This window comes from Rhinolophus sinicus, chromosome 4 (genome assembly GCF_057876585.1).
Source record: "Rhinolophus sinicus isolate RSI-liver-muscle chromosome 4, RSI-T2T, whole genome shotgun sequence".
In the NCBI taxonomy this organism is placed as follows: Eukaryota; Metazoa; Chordata; class Mammalia; order Chiroptera; family Rhinolophidae; genus Rhinolophus; species Rhinolophus sinicus.
Genome location: NC_142504.1, coordinates 101,451,002 through 101,474,540, shown reverse-complemented (window position 1 = coordinate 101,474,540; position 23,539 = coordinate 101,451,002). Strand labels below are relative to the sequence as shown.

The following is a 23,539-nucleotide window of genomic DNA, read 5'->3' as shown; positions in this document are numbered from 1 at the left end:
AGTTTCCCATGCTGGGAACTGGCCCTACTCTCCTTTGTACTTACAATGTATTGCATTATAATAGCTTTTCATAGTTTTTTGTCCTTCGTGTTGCCCGTTCTATCTTCTATTGACAGATATATTTATCTAACATACACAGTCTGTCAACTCCATACCACAAACCTTGTGCTGGCTGTTATTCTATGGTTAATACAATCTCAGCTTTGGGACAAGATCCAAAGACCTTCAAGATGCTCAAAACTTTTCACGCTCATCTGCAATGAGTCATAACCATCCCTGCTTCTCTGTCTTTTGTCATTCTGCCTTTCATTAGTTTTGGTTTGTTTCATTTCAGTTAGCCTGGAGTTACCTTCTCCTGCTTCACAGTTCCTTTTCGATTTGGCAAAAGCTTATTCATTCTTCAACTCCAATTCAAATGAAATCTCCTGGCTGGAAGTTCCTACCATAATGTCCTTTGCTTTCAGCAGCATTAAATGCTCTCTCTTTTTGTGCTTTTTGCTGCTCTTGGTTTATACATTTACTGTAGCATGCATCCCACGTTATTAACAGGCATCTCTGTCTCTTTAACTCAGTTGTGAATCATTTTAGAAGAGAAGCCATATTCCATTCATATTCTGTTGACACTCAGTACATATGCCCATGGAATACAAAGAATAGCTATATTGCTGGTGCTCACAACTTTTTAAACGAATGCATAAAATGAGAAAATTGTACTAGAATAATTGCATAATATCCCCACATAGTGTGATCTCATAAGTGCTTCGAGAGCTGGATTCTATTCCAAATTCCATCCCAACTTGGTTGGGTTGCCTTCCACATGCCACTTAACCTTCCCGAGTCTCATTTTCATTATTTGAAAACTGAGAGAGTGGGATCTACTCAAAAAGTCTTTGTAATCTAATATTCTTTATTAGGAATAGGAAATCGTGTGTTTGTGTGTGTGTGTGTGTGTATGTGTGTGTTTATTTGTTTTTATTTTTTAGCTGAATTCAACACTGCTATACTTATATTTCAGAAGCAAAAGGAGTTTAAAGATTAAGCATGATATTGTTTCTTAGTGGATGATTTGTAACAACATCTCCAGTTAACATATTAAGTAAACACATATTGTCTTGCCTAAGTGTAGCAGGGTGTTAACACTTAGTTACAGCTGTGAGGTGAGCAACAAATGCTGTCTTGATGTATCAAATACCTAATTAGTTGCTTCAAGATTTATATTAATTTTCCTTTGTAAGGAAGGAACCACGCTATTTTTAATGGAAAGGTTTTTAACATCTTTTTATTCACTCCATTTTCATTTTTTCATTTCCTTAGTGAGAGCAAGAATGGTGCAATGATGAAAAGATCTCAAAAGTGAAATATGGTGTTTACTGGAAAAGGGTTCAAAGTGACAGCAGGGACCGCCATCCAGATGTCACACTCATTATTACCCCAAAACCAGAGACTTTGGAATTGGTGCTTTTGGAAAGGAAGTAGGTTTAGAGGTGACTCACAACCAGAAAAAGCATAGTGAGAAATGGAGATATCTTCTTGCTCAGAGGTATTTCCACTACATGTTGGTTAAAATTCGTGTGTGTGTGTTTTTTTTTTTCTTGAATTGTTAAAAAGTATAATCTGAGAAATAGGCTTTTAAAAATTTTGCTTTAATGTTTCAGCATCTAGTAAACATCCAAGAGACTACTTACATAACAAAGAGCTACTTCAACAACAAATAAAAAGCTATATTTTTCATGGAAAAAAAGTTTTTGGTTTCAAATTATTTATTTTCTTTAGTTTCAGCCAACGTCCTCATAGTGAATGTGATTCAGTTCTGGGTCCTCTTCTCAGTCTATTATTTTTTGATGTTGTTTTTCTGGATAGCCCATCTTATCCTTCTCTACCTGTGGTTATCATCTATCTATATGCTGCTAAATTTAGGATATACTTTTCTGAGCTTCAGTTTCCTGTTTCCAAGGTCCTACTTGACATTGTCACTTGATATTGTAAAGGTATGCCAAAACAACACGTCTGAAACTGAATGTATGCTCTTTATTCCCAAACCTGGATCTCTTCTAGCATCTTAATCTCAGCAAATTACTCTACCATCCACACATTTAATTAAGCCAGAAACCTAGGAACTATGCTAGAAAATCTCCCTTCTTTCACCACTAATGTCAAATCCATCACCTGGTCCTGTCAGTTTAGCTTCCTAAACATCTCTAGAATCTATTTCCACTGGTGCACCCTTAGTCTGACCCACCATCGTCTCTTGCCTGGACTTCTGCAACAGTCTGCTAAATGCCTTCCCAACACCCACCAGCTGACCTTCAGTCTAACTTCCACTCTGCAGCCACTGTCATCTTTTCAAAATACAAATCTGATTATGGCAGAGATATCATGCACATGTTTCTTAACTTCTTTACAGAAGCTTGTTCCTTTCCTTTTGAGCTCTTAACTCAGTGTGTACTTATATATTCATCAGTAGAAAGATCCTCCCATCAGTTCTAAACTGCTTCCAAAAAGACTGTTGGCTTCTCTATTATTTCCAACACAGTGCTAGATATAGTCAACCCACAAGTGAATAATAGGTCATTCTTTATGCATGTCATTTATAGATGGCATGTTTCATTTCTCAATCTATATTAAGTCCATTGGATGAATTAAATCACTATTCTCTCACTCAATGATCTAAGAACATTTTGAGGTAGAAGGGACAGGGTTTTGACATTTTACAGAGAAGCAGAATGGGAGGAAGTCTAACTCTGCCAAGCTTTAAACTAGGGCCAGAATATGGTGCTTTGGATTCTGAGTCTTGTTCTCTTTCCATCACAGCATACTCCCTTGATGGCTAACAAGCTCCATCAGCTGCACAGTCCTCAACTCTGAAGAGCAGGGAGAGAATATATAAACACCATGTTGAAAATCTAATGCACGGTGAATTCTAAAATGAATCCTCCATGTCAATCATGAAAAGCTGGTCTCTGATCCTGAGCAGTGAGGAGAGGTTTTCCAAGGCAGCAGAAAGCAATGTAAAGCATACAGCACTGCAAACTGGAAGACCCAGTCCAGCCTTTGTTCTGCCTCAAAATAAGCACGTGACCTTGAGCAAGTCAAGGGCTATCTGGGAGCCTTCTCTCCTTCGTTTGCAAAATGAAGATACCAGTCCCTTATCTGTCTACCTCACAGGGTTATTGTGAGGATTAAATTGGATGATGCTCATGAAGTGTTTTGTTTCTCTCCTCTGAACTCCCATAGTACTTTATGTGTACCTCTTTCAGGAAATATCTTTTGCTTTGTATGGTACAGTGAGGAGATCACTGGACTAGAAACCTTGCATTTAAATCCTGCTTTTTAATATTTACTAGTTGTGTAGCTCCATAGGCAGTATTTTTTAGACTATCTGAACAGAGCGAGGCATGCTCATCTGTAACATGCAGATTACCCTAACGTTTAAGGATCAGATGGGCTAATGTTTGTGAACATGATCAAGTTCTTTCTCAGTATGAATTGGGAAATACCTCTATGTCATTGACCTTCCTTCCCAACCCACACAATGATTTGCACATAGCACTAGTTAACAAGACTTGGTGCACCAGGCAACGAGCAAGTGTTTCAGGCACTCTTTCTTAACTACATTTAATACTCATCACAACCTCGCAAGTCAGGCACTACCGTGTTTCCCCCAAAATAAGACCTAGCCAGACAATCAGCTCTAATGCACCTTTTGGAGCAAAAATTAATGTAAGATCCAATCTTATTTTACTATAAGACCGGGTCTAATATAATGTAATGTAATATAATATAATATAACATAATATAATATAATATAATACCGGGTCTTATATTAATTTTTGCTCCAAAAGATGCATTACAGCTGATGGTCCGGCTAGGTATTATTTTCAGGAAAACATGGTAATATTGTCCCACATGAGGAAGGTAAGGCACCAGTAAGTGGCCCAAAGCCACACAGCTAGTAAAATTCTGAACGAGGATTGAAACCCATACAGTTCACTTCCATAGCCACACAGCCTTCATTTTTTGGCTACACTATGTCACACTCCATAAGTAATTTTATAAATTATTACACAGGAGGTATCATGTTCTATATGTACATTAAAAAGTTTGCTATTGTGATTTATAGATGGCAAATAAATAACACAAATGAATTTAGCCATCAAGACAGAAAATGATCCAGAATAAACCTATAGAAGAAATGCATGTCCTAATTCTAAAAAAAATAATAATCAAGAAATCTTGGTTCTCTTCCAGGTTAACCCAGTCAGAAGGAAGTGATTGAGAACACCTGCTTTGGAGTCTGGCCTGCCTTAATTTCGAGTTCCATTTACTAGCTGTACGACAGAGGTATAAACAGCTTCTTTAAGCCTCGTCTGGATAACGTTTTGCTGTGAGGATTAGACACAATAATTTATATAAGATGGTTAGTTTGGTATGTGGCACAGAAAGTGCTCAATAATTGTCAGCTGTCATTATTCATGCTTACTCCGTGGCCTCAGGCATGTGATGCAGCCCTCCCCTGCGTACCAGTCTCTAAATCAGGGGTGTCCAAACTGCGGCCCGCGGGCCGACTGTGGCCCGCAATCCACTGTTAATTGGCCCGCAGCAAATTCCAAAAATATATTTAGTTTACTTAAATAAACCAGGTGAGGCAATACGTACTTCACCTTGAGTGAGTGGCCCGGCTGTTTGTGTATTTTACTGCATGTGGCCCTTAATGAAAAACGTTGAAAAAAGTTTGGACACCCCTGCTCTAAATGTTTAAGTAGAAGGAAATTGGACTATGATTCCAAAGATCGCTTTCAATTTTAATGATTTTTAGGTACTAGGAGGGGATAGTTGGATATCACTGAAGCAATTGCTTCAGAAAAGCCATTGTCTCTGAATTCTGGCTTTCAGGTTCTAGAATTTATGCTACTCTCTGATTTCTGGAATGAAGCACCCAAAGGCCGGAATAGAAAACATCAACTATGATACTTGCATTATTGACACCATTAACCAGTCAGACAGATTAATAATAATGTGAGGTAGCTGCCTGATAAAGTCATTGCTAATCTAAGACAAATAATCCACTACCTCTTTAAAAGCTATTGTGGTAAGGAGCTAAATAAACCTACAGGAGCAAACAAGTGTCACAGCTAACAGCTCAGAAACACACGGCATATAACTGCGCCCTTCAAGAGTTGAAAACACAACATGAACCAGGATACTGGAATCAAATTTCAAAATCAACTTGTTTTTCCTCAGTTAAAAAAAAAAAAAAGTTTTTATTGAACTGCAGTCAGCTCATTCACCCTCCTCAGTAACGCAATTTCTTTTACTGGTTAAGGAAAAAATCTATTAAGAATACCACATCTATATATCTACCCCCTTTATCGAATCTGTTCCAGTCAGTACATGTCTACAGAAGTCATGATACTGTGGAATTATAAACAAGATCTAGTCTCAGTCATTAAGGAGGGAAACATGCATGTATTGAAACAAACACAAAACCAGGAAAAAAGGTGGGAAGTGCTATAATAGTGATGTAATTGAAGTAAAATGGGGGAGGACAAAGGAGCAATTGATGACTATGGACTTGGACCATGGCAAGTTTCACATAGCAATTGACATTTCAGCTGGGGCTTCAACTCAACCAGTATTTTGTGAGTGTTTACTATGGGTAGGTATACCTCTGAGTGCTGAGAACAGCTCCGTGAATAAAGGAGATGAAACATCCCTACCCACAGGAGGCTTATATTCTGGTGGCAAGAAAGGGGATTCAGGAAACAATAAGTAGAAGGTAATAAAGATGTGGAGAAAAAATAAGAATGGAAAAGGGCATAAGGCGTGCTAGGGCACAGGTTCGACCTCTGGGGAAAGGTGCCATTTCAGCAAAGACATAGTGGAAGATAGAGAATCATCCGCGTGGGTCTCTGAAGAGTGGGGCATGCTAGGCAGCCTCAACAGCAAGTATATTATAGGTCTTGATGGAGGAGGATTCTCAGTATATTTAGGAAACATAAGGAGGTGAGAGAGACTGGAGGCGAGTGAGCAAATAGGGAAATGGTAAGAACAGTAAGTGATGAAGCTAGAAAGGTGACCAGGGGCCTCATCAGGAAGGATTTCTGTTCTTTTCTTTGAATGAGATAGGGGCTCATTGGAGGGTTTTGAAGCAGAGGAATGACACTATCTAACATACGTTTTAAAAGGTTCACTGCAGCTGCTCTGCTGAGAATAGACTAGGGAGGTTTGTGCCATAGTTCAGATGAGGTTTGATGGTAGTCAGAGGGGGAGGAAGTGGTACGATTCAGTATTTTTTATTTTAATTTATTTATTTGACTTTAAGTTTTTATTATGGAAAATTTCATTATGGACAATACAAAATTAGACAATGATACGATGAACTATTTTATTCCCATCACTCAGATAAAAGAGAAGTCATAGCAGTCTTTTTGTATTATTTTGTAGCAAATATCAGGTATTATATTATTTCGTGGATTCAGGATATATTTTGACAGGACTGCCAAGACTTGATGGTAGGTTTGGTACAGGGTAGAAGAAAAAGAAGGATTAAAAATCATGCCAAGGATTCTGGACTGATTGATGAGGAATACGTAGATTTCACTGAGCTGGAGGAACCTTTGGAATGACAAAGTATTGGAAAGGGGTTTGGGTTGGAGGAAAACAGGTATTTGGTTTTCTTTATAAGTTTTAGATTTTCATGGGATATCAGAGTTGAAATATCAAGTAGGAATTTGGATACATGATTCAGGTAATATGTCAGGATCAGAGATACAAATTTGGAAGATACAAGCATATTGACAAAATATAAAGTCCCAAGCTGGAAATAAAGTGATCTTCAAAGCGTAAGTCCTAGGGCAAGCCCATATTCACAGGTGAGGGATGTTGGGAGTAAAAAGTAAAAAAGCCTAATAACGAGTGGCCAGAGGGACTGGAGTTAAACCAGGAGAGTGTGTGTAATAAAACTCAGGGAAGAATGAGTTTCATGACTGGGGAAGTAATCGAATGTGACAAAATTTGCTGACTAATACAGCAATGTGAGGACCAGAATTTGACCATTGGGTTTAGCAACATGGAGGTCACTGGGGACCTTTGATAAGAGGAGTTACTGTGAAATACTAGGGACAGAATCATGATTAGAATATAGGATAAAGTTTCGGAGTGAAGTTAGACAACTCAAGGAACACTGCTGTAAAAGGGAGCAGACAATGGCGTGATGGAGGGAGAGCAGGAATCCAGGCAGCATCCGATGACATGGGAATCACAAATGCCTCCTTGTATGCTGATAAACGTGATCCATTGGAGTAGGACTAATAGATGAGGAGGACAGAGAAACAGTAGCTGAAGTTTTGCTTGGGAAGAAGGATGGGATCTAGTGCATTAGTGAAGGTTTGACCTTATTTAAGAGCCTGAGCAGTTCTTTTAGAGAAATTTAAAGAAAGATGGATTATATGCTTAAAGACACACTTGGGTAGATAAATTAGATATGGACGTTTATAGAACTTCCCATCTGACAGCTGCTATTTTCCAGGAAATTATTAGCAAGGTCAACTAAGAATGAGGGAAGAGGGAAGGTGTTGAAGATTTGAGAAGAGAGGAAAAGGCACAAAATATCTTTAGGAATGTGTGTGAGAAAGGCTGACTGATATATGCAATATCTCTGACAGAATTAAGGGGCAACTAAAGATGAGTAGATATGAATTTAAAGACTAGTCAGCACAGTTGTGTATTTTCTTCCTGTTATATTCATTTATAAGAGTGCAAGTAAAGAGTAGGTAAAACATTGCATTGACTTGGGTTTGTTTTGTCAAAAAAATAATATGAAATGAGAGACTATCAAGCAAAACATTGGTGTTTATAATAATTGACCACAGGATTTTAGCTGTTTAACAAGAGAAGAAAAAGATGAAGGATGAGGAACAATGAAAACACTGTAGAATCAATGAACTATAGGTCCCTGTGGAATCAAAGGTTTGTTGTAATCATAGTCCTAAATAGAATATAGGAAGAGTCTGGAGAATCAGATGAAAGTATAATGTTTGAACAGAGATCATGGAGACGTTGCAGTGATTGGTGTTGACACGGCCCAAAGTGTGACCTGGGGAGTAACTAGCCAAGGGGGGGTGTGAAGGATTGATCCTTGGACTTGAAAGATAAGGAAGATTTCAGTAGATAAGAAAAGGATCCAAAGGTATTTTAAGTAGAAAACAGTGAGTAGTTAGAAAAATAAACGGTTCATATAAAAATAGTAAATTATTATTATTATTATTACTACTACTACTTACCATTCTTTGAACATCATTTTCAGCCTTTTTTGCCTATATTATCTCTGAGCTCACACTCTTCTGAGCCCCTCTGTTCTGCCTTTGTGTAGTGATTGACCTGGATGCTTTACTTGAATTCTTTCAATTAGTTCTGGGAGTTAGAATTCATCTTCCCTTTATCGATTATAGCAAAAAGATACTATTTGTGGGTTTTTCTTTTGTTAACATAATTAAATACACAAAATTAACACATCTAGTAAATAGTAGATCCATTTCCAAATCCAGATATTTGGATTGTAGTGACATATTTTTAGCCACTACTGGTTATAGGAACCACATTCTACTTATATAGACGGATTGGAGATAGCCTTCTATTTAAAGGAGCTGGGAGTTATCGTGTGCATGCCTTTATATAAAAATTTTATATTTAAATTTAAGAACATTCACGTTTTTTAGCAGTGGAGTGGGTGATGCAAATTACTTCACAAAGATGTCTAGAGACAGTGAGGAAGATGGATTAGAAGGTGAGAAGCTATTTGTCAGAGATCGGGTAAGTGAAGAAGAAAACAAAATAAAGGGGGCACGGCTGAGTTGTGGCCAAGGTAGACCTGACAGGATTTGATGACTAATGGCCATGCTGAGAGGCAGGGAGGAGTAAAATATGACTTTTATTTTCTTTTTTTTTTTTTTGTCTTGATCAACAGGATGGAAGATACTAACATAAACCAAGAAAAGAGATGAAACAATATATTTAAGGAGGAGACAGTGAATATAATTTTGGACAGGCTGAATTTAAGGTGCCTCCAGGAAATCCATGCAGATACACTAAGACAACTGGGCAAGAATTATTGCCTCCAGTTTTCACAGCTGTACACGCTGAGATCCAAAGAACTGATGAGACTGATCAAAAGGTCACAGAGTTAAGCAGGCACAGAAATAAGACTAAAACAAATGCCTGCTTGTTCATGGTAATGAATGATCTTAGGGAACATAGGCTGTATGTGTAAATGTATTTCTTCAATTTCATTTTAAAGTCAGGTCAAATTGTAAAAAAGAAAAGAAAAGAAAAGAAAAGAAAAGGAAAGGAAAGGAAAGGAAAGGGAGGGAGGGAGGGAGGGAGGGAGGGAGGGAGGGAGGGAGGGAGGGAGGAAGAAAGGAAAGGAACTGAAAATAGGATATAGTTTAACTTTTGCTGTGAACTAGGAAGGAAAGCATTTTGAGATACCACATGAGAGAACTTGTACTATTTCATCTGATTTTCACACTGCAGCATTTTGAACTAAACACTACTTTGACTATCCCAACAATTACTATCCTGTTCAAATCCTGAGGGGTTTCTAAAGATCATCCTTGTGTTTAAAGCACTGGCAAATTTGAAAGACCAGTAGCCATACACTTGACTCCTAGCTTCTCCCCACATGCTGTCTATTACGTGTTTCCCTGAAAATAAGACTTAGCTGGACAATAAGCTCTAATGCATCTTTTAGAGCAAAAATTAATATAATACCCGGTCTTATTTTACTATAGGACCCGGTCTTAATATAATATAATATAATATAATATAATATAATATAATATAATATAATATAATATCCGGTCTTATAAAATAAGACTCGGTCTTATTTTACTATAAGACATGGTATAATATAATATAATATAATGCAATACCAGGTCTTATATTAATTTTTGCTCCAAGAGACACATTGGAGCTGATTGTCCAGCTAGGTCTTATTTTCGGGGAAACAGGGTAGCACTTCAATAGGCACTGGAATACCCGTGACAGCCTTCTAGTCTACTCTTCTTCACAATAATGAATGATGACAGCCAGTGTTAGGGTGAGCTCAGCACCCCAGACCTCCTATTTCTCCCTGCCCCTCTCGCTGTCTCCTCTCTTCCCCTTTGTTTTTCCCTTTCCCCTCTATACTCCCCCATGCTATTACCACTAAAAATTATTCCATATATGAGTATATAGATGCATAAAACAGCTTACATTTCCTTTGGCTGGTAAACTTTACAGAAAGTGAATGCAGTCCATATTTAAGGATGAAAGAAGCTGCCACATCCCAGAAACCCCCTGCCTACTGATGGGTGTCCACTTTAGACTAATTATATATCAGAGGAGGTTTAATATGGATGAAAAGATGTAAACTCAGAACTCAGCCAAGTCAACAGACAGACACTTTACAGAGACCCTAGCTGCCCTATAAAAACCTCATCTATTGAAGAACATGGTGATGATGTCCTCTCCCAGTGTGAGAGGCACAGGTAGGCAGGTCTGTCCAGTACATTTGTAAATATGTGTTCTCTGCAGAATCTAGGACTGCCAACACCAATCATATGGGTTTTGATAAATATTATAAAATTCATTTTAAACTATATGGAAAACTAGATATTATTTTTTTAAAAAAACTTTCTGTTATAGCACATCTAAAATGTTCCATAAATTATTCAAAATTTCTTCTGGTAAAAAATAAAATAAAATTATATATATATATATATATATATATATATATATATATATATATATATGCTAACAGCAAAGTAAGAGAATTGTCACAGTGAGGAAACAGACCTGTAGAGCTGGTGTTTGCCTGAAAGTATATGTAAATATACACCCATCAATAGAAGTCTAGAGCTAGGATTTTTAGAAACCACCAGGAGAAAAGAATAGGTAACAAAGCTTGCAGATAAAGGAGGGTAAAGCGTCTGATTAGAGAATCTTGCATATAGCCAGGACCCTGAAAAAACAAACCTCAGTGGGTGAACTAGAAAATGAAATTAGCTTCATGAAAGAACTGGTGAATGAATATACATGCCAGTCTCAGCCTTAGCTTAGTTGGAACAGGAAAAAAAAATTCTCTGAGAATTCCTGCAGTCTGCATTTACTCATTTGAATTGATATGTTATGGCAGATAAAAAATGGCAGAAAAACAAATATTATTATACTTCATGTTCTTTCCACTAACCAATAAAATATCAGAACGAGACTTGTTATGAACCAAATAAACCTTAACAAACATATTGTTTCCCATAGTCTCACTTTAGTAATGCCCATCCTCCCAGGAGAACATACTTTAAACCTTGGCTTCAAAACTTCCCTCAGACAGATTTCTAAGGACTGGAGTTAATAATAAAGAATTACCCAAACATGGAAGGAAACAAGCCACTGTGAGGAAGAGTCAGCAGGAACAAATCACAGAATCAGAATCACAAAGACTGTAGATATTAAAATGATCAAATATGAAATATGAAATAAGTAAGTGTAACAAATTTAAAGAAAGAAGAAGAGATAGTACACAGTTTATTCTTATCAAAGAAATTGGAACTTATCCAGTATCTATCTACCTTAGACTTATAAGTAAAACCTCAAAGTCTTAAAATCGTTAAAAATTTAAAGGGGAAGATGTTGAGAAAAATCATCAGCAACAACAACAACAACAGCAGCAGCAGTATATTGTAATCTTGAAAGGACATACCACTCCCTTTTGCCTCGTCAATAATAATATACATATTCACAACAACTTCTATCAAATACTAGAAACTCTTGTATGATCTTTATATATGCAACCTAATTTAATCCCAACAAAAACCTTGCAAGGCATATATTATTATATCCTCTTTATTCAAGTGTAAAGTGAGGCTCAGAGAAGTTATCACATCGCATGATCTCAAGAAACTCCCTTAAGATCTCGTGATGTCCGTGCCAGAGTTGAGACTGCAGCCTAGCCACAGTGGATCTTTCATGCCCTGTTCTAGCAACATACAGACTAATTCTGTTCTCTGTTTATCACTTTGAAAATGATAAGTGAAAGTAAACTGGTATCATTCACGCTCTTGTGTCTTTTCAAGGAAGTGTTCTATAAATGCTTTAATTTGATTCTGTAAACAATTCTGCTTTAAACACACACACACACACACACACACACACACACACACACAAACAGGCAACGGAGACATATTATCTCCATTTAGTAATGAGTGAAGGGTGCCAAATAGAGATTCCACATGGTCTCCGAAGTCCCTGCTCAGGATTTCCTGCCCCCAGGACCCCATAGTACACATCTAAAGAGAGGGAGGATTAGGTGAATTTTACTGGTAGCACCTACCTATTGTCACCTTCTCTGGAGAAAAAGACGGTGAAGGTTTGAATGTTCCCTTTTGCTTCTGCGGGTGGACGCCAGCTGAGACGGATGAACCGACTGGAAACCAAGACAGGGACCACATCTCTGGGAGCAGAAGGCAGGACACTGGAGCTTGGGATAGCTAAAGAGGAAGGAGAGGAAGCTGTCAGAGGCGCTGGTGCGATGCGTAGGAAACGTGCAGGAAGACAAAACAGACCCATTAGCAAACAAAATGGCACACCTCACAGAGGTGCTAAAGGAAGGAAGAAACACAAGGGAAAGCAAAGAAACAGTAAATGGAATCAAAGGAATATTAGAATTTCTCGGAATTTAAAAAAGAGTGGCTAATAGCATATATGATTCTACTGCATATTTTTCCAGTTTCTATTACTCATGAGATCCATGACAATAAGAATAAATGTTCTGTTTAGGAATGAAACAGGGAAACATAACCATGGACATTATTGATAAATGCCTTGGAAAACCAAGTAGGCATTACCAAACCTTATTCTACTCAGAGCCTGTTTATACTGTTTTAGATATAATTTGATGGAGCTTGTTTATGAATTTTCTAAGGCCACAGAAAATTTAAAGCTGTAAATTAAAGTCAATGAAGGCTAACAAAAAGTAGAAATGTCTCTCATGGGCTACTTGCTAGTAATGAAAGGACAGAAAAAAATTCTACAAGACAAAGATATACAATTGTTCCATGCTTGTGGAGTATAACTATATTTACAGCAAAAATTAACAATTATTATTCATAAGGATAACTGAATCATCCACAACAGGAAAACTAGTTTTTCCAAACATTTGGGGCATTTATAATCATACCAGAAGTTTTCTATTAAAAGTGTGTGTGTAATTTCATAACATCTTTGATGGATAGCTCTTTTCTTCTTGTGCATACAAGTCCCCAAGTCTAGGGACCATGCGTTTCATCTGGACAGGTGATTGTTATCCCCAAATCACGAGCACCCATTTACCTACATTTCATCTTCAAACTGGTTTTGTAAGCCATTTTTTTTTCCCTAGTTCTTATCATAGGTAGTCTCTTGTCTTGCATTCGCATTCTCATGGGGCTGGCTGAGTCTGTGTTCCTGCTCTGAACTAAACTCCTGTTAGCTGGAAAATCCATTTCGGGGAGGGTGGGTATCTCATTCCCCAGTGGTTCCAGAAACATTACCAGTATACAATAAATACCGGTTATACAAAGAAAGAGGTTTTAAAGAACCGCAGAAAGCTTTCAAAGTTATTTCGGGCCCCATAGAGTCTCAGCCGACTTCTTTACAGATAAAATTTCCCCTTGCTTTCTTGATCAGCACAATACTTTAAATAAATGGAAAACTGGCAGCAAGTTAGTCAATCTTTTGTGGCAGAGTGGTAAGGGGAGGGGGAAAGACTGATGCCAGGATATGTAGCATCTCTCTCAAAAATATGGGTGATATTAAGCGTCTTGACAAACACCTTTGCTTCCCTACGCCATGGACAGCTCCAACAAGCGCACTGAATTTATCCTGTCCCTCCCCCTTCACTGACCACTCAGCCCGCTTCTCCTCCAGGGCAGCTTCACTCAGCGTGTCTCCATTGTCCTCTCAACTGTACAGCCCAGAAACCCAAAACACATCCCCTCTTCCTCACTCTTTCTCACTCACCCATTTCTAGAATTCTCCCTCCTGGACATCTGGTAAATCGACTCTATTTTATCTCCACTGCCACACTGATATCCATACCATCATTCTCTCTCACCAAAATTGCCACACCTGTCTTCCAACTCTTGTGCTTTCCTTCCATTCACCTCCCTCAACTGTGTTCTCTGCACAGCATCTAGAATAAGCTTGAAAAAAAGACACTGGTCATATCATTCCTCTGTTGATTATCCTCCATGTCTATGCTTTACCTCAGGGAACCTCCAAACTTGTCCATCTGCCTGGCATCCCGGCTCCTGTTTAAGGCTTATCTTGGTTTGACCTCCTCCACAAAGAGGCCCTAAGAAAAGAACTTAGTGCAAGTACTCTATTTGGAAGGTAATCCAAGGAAACACCAGTGGGGAGTCGGGAAGTGAGACAGCAGGGAGAGAAGGCTAGAAAAAGTGAGTTATCTGGCAGTTATCACCGTGGGACACTGAAGGGCAACCCCACTGGGGACTCAGAGTCAGTGTCGCACAAGCCTCTGAGTGATCCATCCCTAAGGGAAGCAATTTGTGATATGTATCAACAACTCACCCTCCATTAATTGAGGGTGATTCCAAGGGCATTAACCTTCCTGCATAATAGTCTAGTGGGTTCCTTTTGCCAGAAAAATAGCACCTTTGGGCGGAGGGTTGCAGGTGTCCACAGTAAGCAGCATGCATTAGCTCTGCTCATTCAACAAATATTCAAAAAACATCGATCCCATGCCAGCCTTTCTAGGCACAGAGGAGAGAGTGGTGAACAGCAGATGAGGCCATTGTCTTCCTGCAGTTTACATGGGGGCTCCTGGCTTTTTGATGCTTCCACTGAGCAGGTTCTCTGTGGGCCGAGAAACACGAGCAGTTCCCTGGGGCCTCGGTACAAACCTCTCCCACTCCGTAACAAGTCCATCTTGTTCACTTAATTCTTGGTTTAGCTTAGGTGCTGTTTCCTTTGGACAGATTGACTCAAAGAATTTGCAAAATTTCTCACAGACAATAGTTAGTATCTATCATATAAAATATTGAAGACTCTTATTGTAAAATATGGCTCAACTTGACAAATAAAAGAAACGTGTGTTAAAATAAAATCTTAAAAAGTCTATCTGAATGAATAAAGTCTATTAAAAACAAAGCCTGCCAGATTAGGGTGACTTTAGAGAATGTTAGTACCTAGTGTTGGCCAGGATGTGGCACTCTCTTCCACTGTCAGTTCCAGTTCGTTAAAATAATCTTTTTAGAAGTCAATTTGGCAAAATCCTTTAAAATAAAGAAGACTCATACCATTTGACCAAATATTCTCATGTCTATAAACTTATCGTTTAAAAAATAACAAATACCCCATTTATCAATGCACTGATGTGAAATCATGGCACATTTTCTCGAAATATAATACCTACACATGTTCATTTTAAAGAAAATGGGATCCTTAACGGGACTTTTAGATCCTTTTTTTTTTTTTTTTTTTTTTTTTTTACAAAAGACGTTTTTAAAAATAAAATGTGATCAAAAGATTTTTTGAAAATCTTTTGAGCATTTTCAAGAAAATGGTTTTTAAAAGAACAGGAGAGACATTTTTTAAATCCCTTTTGCCCCAAAGCACCTCACTTGTAGATGGTATCTCATCAAAACTAAGTTCAATTCTCTACCCATTCAGGAGCTGCCAACGAGAAGAGCAACGAGAGTCCACACACAGATGCTCTCCTCTCCAAGCTTCTGGGAGTGTCTTCTCACAGAGCTAGTCTAGACTCAGATGGCACAGATAAACTCAGAACAAAATTAATCACAGATGCTTTACTTTTATTTAAACAGTAGTAGCTATATGAAAAGGAAGGGACACATTTTTAACAAAAGAATGGCTCCTTATTTTATACAGGGGAATTAATTTTGTTCTTACTAATCCTCCATGCTTTCTCTCAACAGTAACTTGTCTCCATGGAAGGTCTCAATAAGGAACCAATCAGGACTATGTTCTTTGCTCTTGGAAACATAATCTCCAGTCTGGCCCTAATCTCTCTGGCCCATTACTGTTGCCATGGTTACAGTTTCTTTATCTGTTGTCATGGAGAGGAAGAGGGGAATTTGCCACACTATAACATAGTCTTTTTTTTTCTTTTTTTTTTGCTTTGAAGAAACTCTTTATAAAAAATCCTATCATAGCAAAATCTAGGAAAAGAGGGTGATTTCTGAAAATAATATAAATGCCAAAAACAGATAGTTTTGAAACCAAAAACTAATAATAATATTTTATGATATCATTGCAATAGCCTTGGTAACAATTACATTATTGTGTTAATTTTTCTAAAAAGCCACATTCCCTCTAGATAATGAAGATTTTCTTTGTCAGATTTTTACTACACAGTATTTATGGGTATTAATTTTTCTCTGTGCTTTTAACAGTGCCCAACCTCCACTCTTATGAGGCATATGAAAGATGAGAAGATATATTCATAAAAACACAAAAATATTTAATTTGCATTAAACATCAAACAACCAATAGATTTATTTCCCTGTCACTCCCCATGTTGTTAAATACCCTGTACGCGTAGTCATCAGTTCAAATAGATGCTACTTTATTAACTGCATCTCCTTATTAGCTTGAAGATTTAATGAAAATAAAATATAAATCAATAACAGTAGTGAAATGATAGGAACATTTAATTGTCCTAAGGGCAAACATCTATTTCTTTTCTTTTCATGTTTTTTTTTTCTTGTTGGTGTTTTTGACACCAAACTTTAGCTTTTGATGATCTAATGGAGAAATAAATAAAATTTAAATTTTGGTTAAAGTTTTTATAATTCACAAAGTAATTTCACAAACTTATCAAAAAGAAGCTTGGCTATATGTGGCTGAAAATTACAAAGAATAAAATTTTTATAAAGTTTCATGTTATTTTCAAAATTCAAAGAATTATGGTTTTTGAGCTAGTGTATTAAGAAGTTTAGTAAAACTAAGAAATGTGGATGTGGATTTAAAAAAAATAGTAATTTGAAACCATTTTTTATTTTAAATTAATATGAGATAGGTGTCAATATCTTATTGAATTTTCATCTTTACATAAAATAATTTATTGAGTTAGTATCTAAAAATGAATAACCAATATTTAGTAAATGTCTATCAAGCTGATACTGTTATACTTGAAGAATTATTTACTTTTAGATAACAGATTTTGCCCCAAGAGAAGAGGAAACTAATTTGAAGACAGAAGGTATATACGTGTAAGACAATTACAAAATTTGAGACAGTCTCTTACTTATACATGAGTTCCACTCTAAATTTTTCGTAGGGTGGTTGTTTAAAAATCAGAACACACTTTCTCATGAAACCATTTCTATTTTCTTCCTAGAAACCTATTTAATTCATCATTTTCTAAACTACGAAATTGGAACAAACATGTATGAATTTTCTTTGGTAAAATCAATGTATGTATACAATCATTCATCTATTCAATATCCATGGAGGGATTACTATGTGTAAGGCACTGGATGAAGGCCTGTTTTAATCCATTTCCCAATTTCTGGGAGGAATGCCAGCTCTCGTAATTCTCCCTGCCCTTGCTTCACTTTTAAGGACCTATCTCCGCCCACCTCCAACATTGCGCCTCCCATCCCAATTCCACTTTCTCAGTTGTGACAGGTAGGGTGAGCCTCAAAAAAAAAAAAAAAAAAAAAAAAAAAAAAAAAAAAAAATCTAGGTGAAAGTCTCTGGGGGTAGGGAGCTAGGCTAGAGGAGTTTCCAAAGGCTTTAGTTGCGGACCTGGTTCTGCAACCTCTCAGCTACCTCTCAGGTCTCCACACTGAACTTGCTCAGTTCCCGGAAGACCTCATGCTTTCATCTCTGCTGCTTTCATGGGCTGCAACCTGAGCTGAGACACCTCCCTCCAATTGCTTTTCTGCTCTGACTTGAGATTCTCCTTCAGAATTCAGCTTAGGTGTCACCTCATGGATCCCACCCTGGCTTAGTTGTCTCTATTCTGGGCTTTCACAGGACAAGGATAAGTGGGAGTCCCCTCAGGACACTTCCTACACTGAACTGTAATGGTCTAGTCACTTTTGGTGTCCTATACCAAATAATATGCTCTGTATGAGGAGGAACCGAGTCTTAATTGTTCACCACTTGAATACCGAAACATAGCAGAGTGTATTTAGTCACATCCTAGGCTTCCAATACATTTTTGCAGTCTTAGCTAAAAGAAAGGCTTTGCAAATCTTTGCAATTATAACGATTAGACGTTGACTAGAAAATTCCCTTTTAGAACCCTCTAAAATGGGTATTTGAGAATATGTACAGATAGAAGACTGGGCTATTACTGCAAGCTGATTATATCAATAATTATTAATCTGTTAATAAATTACATGTAGATTTAAAAAAAAAAAAAAACTGAACGCAGAATAAGGTTCCAAGGGAATGTATGAGGTTTGGGGTGAGAATATTTCATTTTGGATCAAATGGAGAGGGAAAAATGTTCTAGAAATCCAACTGTGCGTGAAATGATGTAGAAGCTGTGTTTATATAAAAATAGTTCCTGAGAGAAATAATGCTTTCATTAAGAAAGTTTTAAGAAAGTGAGACTGAAAAGCTGGTTTGGGCTGACCTGTGCATCGAGAGGAGCACCTGGGGGTCTGTTGTTACCAGTCTGACTCTTATCCTAGAACCATACATCAAAGAGACTTGTCAGGCTAAGGTTGTATGCTAAGAAGGATTACCCATGGCCATACTTAGATAAGATGAAAAGCAAATTCTGGAAGGTATTATCATATTGGCAAAGATAACTATATTTCTCAGAGTATGAAGTCTTTTCAAAAGACAAAATGAGAAGAAAAATAATATCTGGTAAATCGGTCAACCAACATATGTGTGAATGAATATTTTTATACTCAAATCTGTACATTGTATGTATGTAAAAGCATACATTTTATGCTTTTAAGGATTTATTTTCACTTTGTTTATTTAGGAAAGTATCTTTTAAAGAGCTTACCTAAGATAGAACGAAGACCACAGGTAGCTTGGGAGGTGGCCAGTCCATCATTTACATAATTACGGATTTCGGTAGAAAACCACAATTAAATAGAAGGGGGGTTGGATCCCTTCTCTGACACTCTATGACTATGTGACTTGAAAAATTATTTAGGTTCTCTGAGCATTATTTTCCACATTAAAAATTAATCCAAAATATTTAACATGCAGGGTTAAGTGATGATGAGAAGTGGATATTAAGGGCTGTTCACTGTAACTAGCATGCTTTGTACTCAATGAACGATTGCTATTACTTGTCTTTCAGATCCAGGGAGCAGAAAGTCTGTCTGTGCTGGTGCAGTGTCAAGATGCCTGGCTGGAAATCTAGAAACCCTGCTTGAAAGGCTTTGGGAAGGATTTGAGCTAAGTCTGACAGGTGAAGTAAGTTGGGGACACAGATGCTTCTTTTATGAAGGACAGGACTTGGTCACCTCAATATCTCTCCCTATTTCCTTATAGGTGACAGAGAAAAAGTCATGCTTTGTTTTCTCTTTTTATCACCCCACATGTCTGTTCCTACAAGAATTTACTTCATTTCAGGTCTCATTTCTTTCTCGGTATTTTCTTGCTAATCATTATACCCTTTCCACCTGTCACTATGCCAAGGCTTTGCGAGGTCATCTTTAATCATCTTTTCCATCAATGTCTCTTCCTGGCATCTTTCACCAACTGAAGGATAGCTATGCCTCTACCCAATCCCCAGAGCCCTTTGTTTCTATCCTTTCCCTTGAGTTTATATCACTGAATTCATAGTCGTTGTTTATAGCTTCTCCATGCCCAGGGACCCCAAACGTGCCATTTCAATCATTCCCCTGTCACCAGAGCTTCCTCTAGGGAGAAAGACTGACAGGCTGTGACATCTCCTCTCCCGTCTCTCATGTGCCTTTATCATCGTTCACCTATTCCCCGCCATATGGTGCTTTGTCCCGGGCTGCCATGCAACCCTCTTCTGTGTGCATGAAGAACATCTAAAGAACACTTGCCTTGCAGATACAGATGAGCATGGCAGGCTTTAAGAAGTAGTGCTTGTCCACAAAATTTTCTTTGGTAATAAGACACCACCAAATTAAAATAGCTGGCAAACTGTGTTGTTAAGAAAAAAAAAAAAAAAAAGAATTGAATCTGTGCTAGAGTTAATATTTTTTGACAACTTAATTTTTCCCGTTAGAAACTCAAGTAAAGGTAAGTCAAAGATAATATAAATTAAGTAAGAAGAAGTAAAGGTTTAAGCTACTCTCTTTAGTAACACAGATTACTAACAGATTACTAAACAGATCCATTTTAAACCCACTTTTATTGTTTGAGGCTACCAAATGACAAAAAAAAAAAAAAAAAAAAAAAAAGGAGAAGAAGCGCCAAACACATACTAATGGTAAACTTCCAACTCTGTCCATGGGATTTGAAATAAAATTTAAATTTATTTATTTAAGGTTACAGTATAAGCAGAGATATGGGAATGCTCATCGCCAGGAAGTGCTAGTTTCAATGTCCTGAAAAGTCTCCGAGAATCAGAGCTTCACCAAATGCTATGTTCCTGATGGACAGGATGAGAACGGGGTGTGAGGAGGTACGTCAGGCCAGGACTGCATCCGCAGTAAATGGAGGTTTATTAAGCCACTGTGTGCACTGCACTTGGCTCCACCCCTGGCCACTCATCCTTGAATATTATAGCCACCAAAACAAATTAAAGGGAAATAAAAATAATAAAAGAGGATATAAAACTAAGATAAATTATTACTTATTCCAATTAAGTTTATACAAGTAGAGCCTTATATCACTACTAGAAGCCACTGCAAAACAACGCAGGACATAGAATGTGTTGGAAGCATGTTTCCTAGGATCTCTGTTTTGTATTGAGTTTGTCCTTCTGAGCAAACATACATTGGGAGGTTGGAGGGGCTGAGAGGGAGAGAGAGCCAGCAATTCATTCTAGTTCCCTTCATGGGAAATAAGATAGTGATTGAACATGGAGAACTTGCAACCACAGCTAAGCGATCACTCACGTAAGCTCATCTTTTCTCTTTTCATAATGTACTGCAGGGAAGGAAACGATAGTAAAGCTGTAAACCATACAAGTGGCTTATTGGCCTTAACTTAGCACTCATACTTCAAATCCATTAAGTACGCAAATAAAAAGAATAACTACCAGAGATGATTGATTATGTAATAAAAACACATTATATAATTATAAATTGTGGCTGTGCATCAAATGCCACTATTCTCCTTGGTCATTCTAAATAGATCTATATTAATTTCTACAGAAAAGATTTTTTTAAAAATGTCTTGTTTGATTTTAAAATCATTGTGTGTTGATTTAACTAAAGAACCATATCAATTTGAATTACAATTTGTAAATTTATTGAATAATTCAAAATAGAAATAGGGCATGTGAAATTCTGAAGGATAGGATTCATGTGTTCATCTACCATAATAAATGGATCTGTTTTAAGTTTGGTTCCTGGTTGTTATTACAGCTAAAGCAAAATATATGTCTGGCCTGCATTCGCACCATCACCAACAAGTAAGGGTTTGATGGGTGACATTTTTCTATGGAGCAAAGTGAAAAGAATCCTGGGATGCTATTACTGTTTCTCTGAAAATAAGACCTAACCGGAAAATGAGCCCTAGCATGATTTTTCAGGATGCTCAAATTTAAAAGAAGCCCTACCGTATTTCCCCAAAAATAAGACTGGGTCTTATATTAATTTTTGCTCCAAAAGATGCATTAGGACTTATTTTATATTATGAGCATTGTGAAAAAATCATGCTAACATTTATTTTCTGGTTAGGTCTTATTTTCAGGGAAATACTGTACGAGATAGGCTATATTGTCTTTCAATTCATAGCTAGGCAAATATTGTCTAGGGTGCAGATAGGTTAATCTCTAAGGTTGTTACTATTCAGATTCTATCATGCTAGGAAGCAACAATATCTTTCATACTTGTCTCTTTTCTTTCTCTCTTTTTCTTTTTCTACTTGTTTCTTTCTTTTTTCTCCAAAACTGATTCATCCAAATTTGAGACAGAATTCAGAACTCATGATCCAGTTCAGGGGTAACAGATGGCTTTCAAGATAACATAATACAGAAAAGTTTGGAATTAGGAGGTTAAAACAATGGAATTCTGTGGCAGATTCACTACTGATATCACCTTATTATAATGTCTACTAGCTCTGAATTTTTTCCAATGTCAAAACATTACATGAACATTACTCTTCTTTAAAATGATCATGAAGACAAAAAAAGAAATATATAGCAGAAGATATCCACAAAGTGCTTTGAGTTCAGTTCAAGACAAGTCTAAAAGTATAGAGAAAAATAAATGCCACCAGCCTCTGTCTTAACATCCTTAAAACATCAGCATGTTTCATATTAAGCAAAAACACAGATTGTCCTTGGACAGGAAGCCTCAATAGTGTTAGGATGAAAATTCACACTAAAAATATTTACAAATCTCCACCTAACAAGAGGTAGCTCTGACAGCAGTTGGGAATTCAAGGGCTTGCTGGGTTCAAGCCATGCTCCATCACTTACTCTCTGTGTGATACTAGATGAGATGCTTAAAATTTCTCTGCACTATTGAAAAGAGGGTCAGAAAAAACGAAGTCCAGAATAAAGTGTCCAGAAATGAATGTAAAAAGAAAAAGAAAGAAAATAAAAACCTGAAAACTGCTCAAGAAAATCAGAAGGGAATATATTATGCTATTGAACGGGGAGGAAATTTTAAGAATATGACTAAAACAGAACCCATGAAGAAAAATATTAAAAATATGACAGCATTGAAACTAAAACTTCTATATGGAAGAGTGTAATAAACGAGACTGGAATATAAATGCAAACTGAAACAATGTTTTAATAATATTGCAAAGGATTAACTGTCTTAATATGCAAACGGCTGTCACAAATCAATTAAACTAACCAAGAAAAGAAGGTAGGAAAAAAGGCAGTTAGAAAAGATGGAAAAGAATTATCACTATGTGTGACTTTTATTTCGAGATATTTGAAAATTCCTATTGTTATCTCCTCCTCAGAGTAATTATTAATTCCACCAAAAATATTCTTTTCACTATAATGGATGTCAACATTAAAATACAAAGTGCTCTGGCCTCCACCTTCAAGAACACAAACACTTGTTAGCCTTCAAATGAAAAAGAAACCATCATTCTCACACCTTTGTTATGCAAAACAAAGAGAAAGTGATATATTAATACTATATTCCCAAGTAAATATTTTGACAAGAGAAAAAACTGACCCAAACAGAGTTCAGAGCTCGATGCCAAACTTACTGAAACATTTTTAAATTACTAATATGCAGTTTGGGATTCTGTAATTTATTTTGTAATAAACATGAAGCTATGGTCATGAAAGTTAACTACACTGGCCTCTAGTTTTCTCCCTACTACAGTTGTGTATGGACAGAGATCACAAAGTGATATTGAAGTAAAGTCAGTTAAGGATGACTAGACAATAAAACGA

General features: G+C 37.0%; 1 protein-coding gene across 3 annotated transcripts in view; it reads right to left on the bottom strand.

The window, feature by feature from the left end:
* The window catches only part of DCC (DCC netrin 1 receptor), a 1,044,138-nt gene that overhangs the window by 306,754 nt on the left and 713,845 nt on the right, over positions 1-23,539 (bottom strand). For all 3 annotated transcript variants that reach the window (XM_019721869.3, XM_074339961.2, XM_074339962.2), the window contains exon 8: positions 12,368-12,524. In XM_019721869.3, coding sequence (XP_019577428.3) covers positions 12,368-12,524 — 157 coding nt within the window. The remainder of the gene's footprint in view (positions 1-12,367; positions 12,525-23,539) is intronic.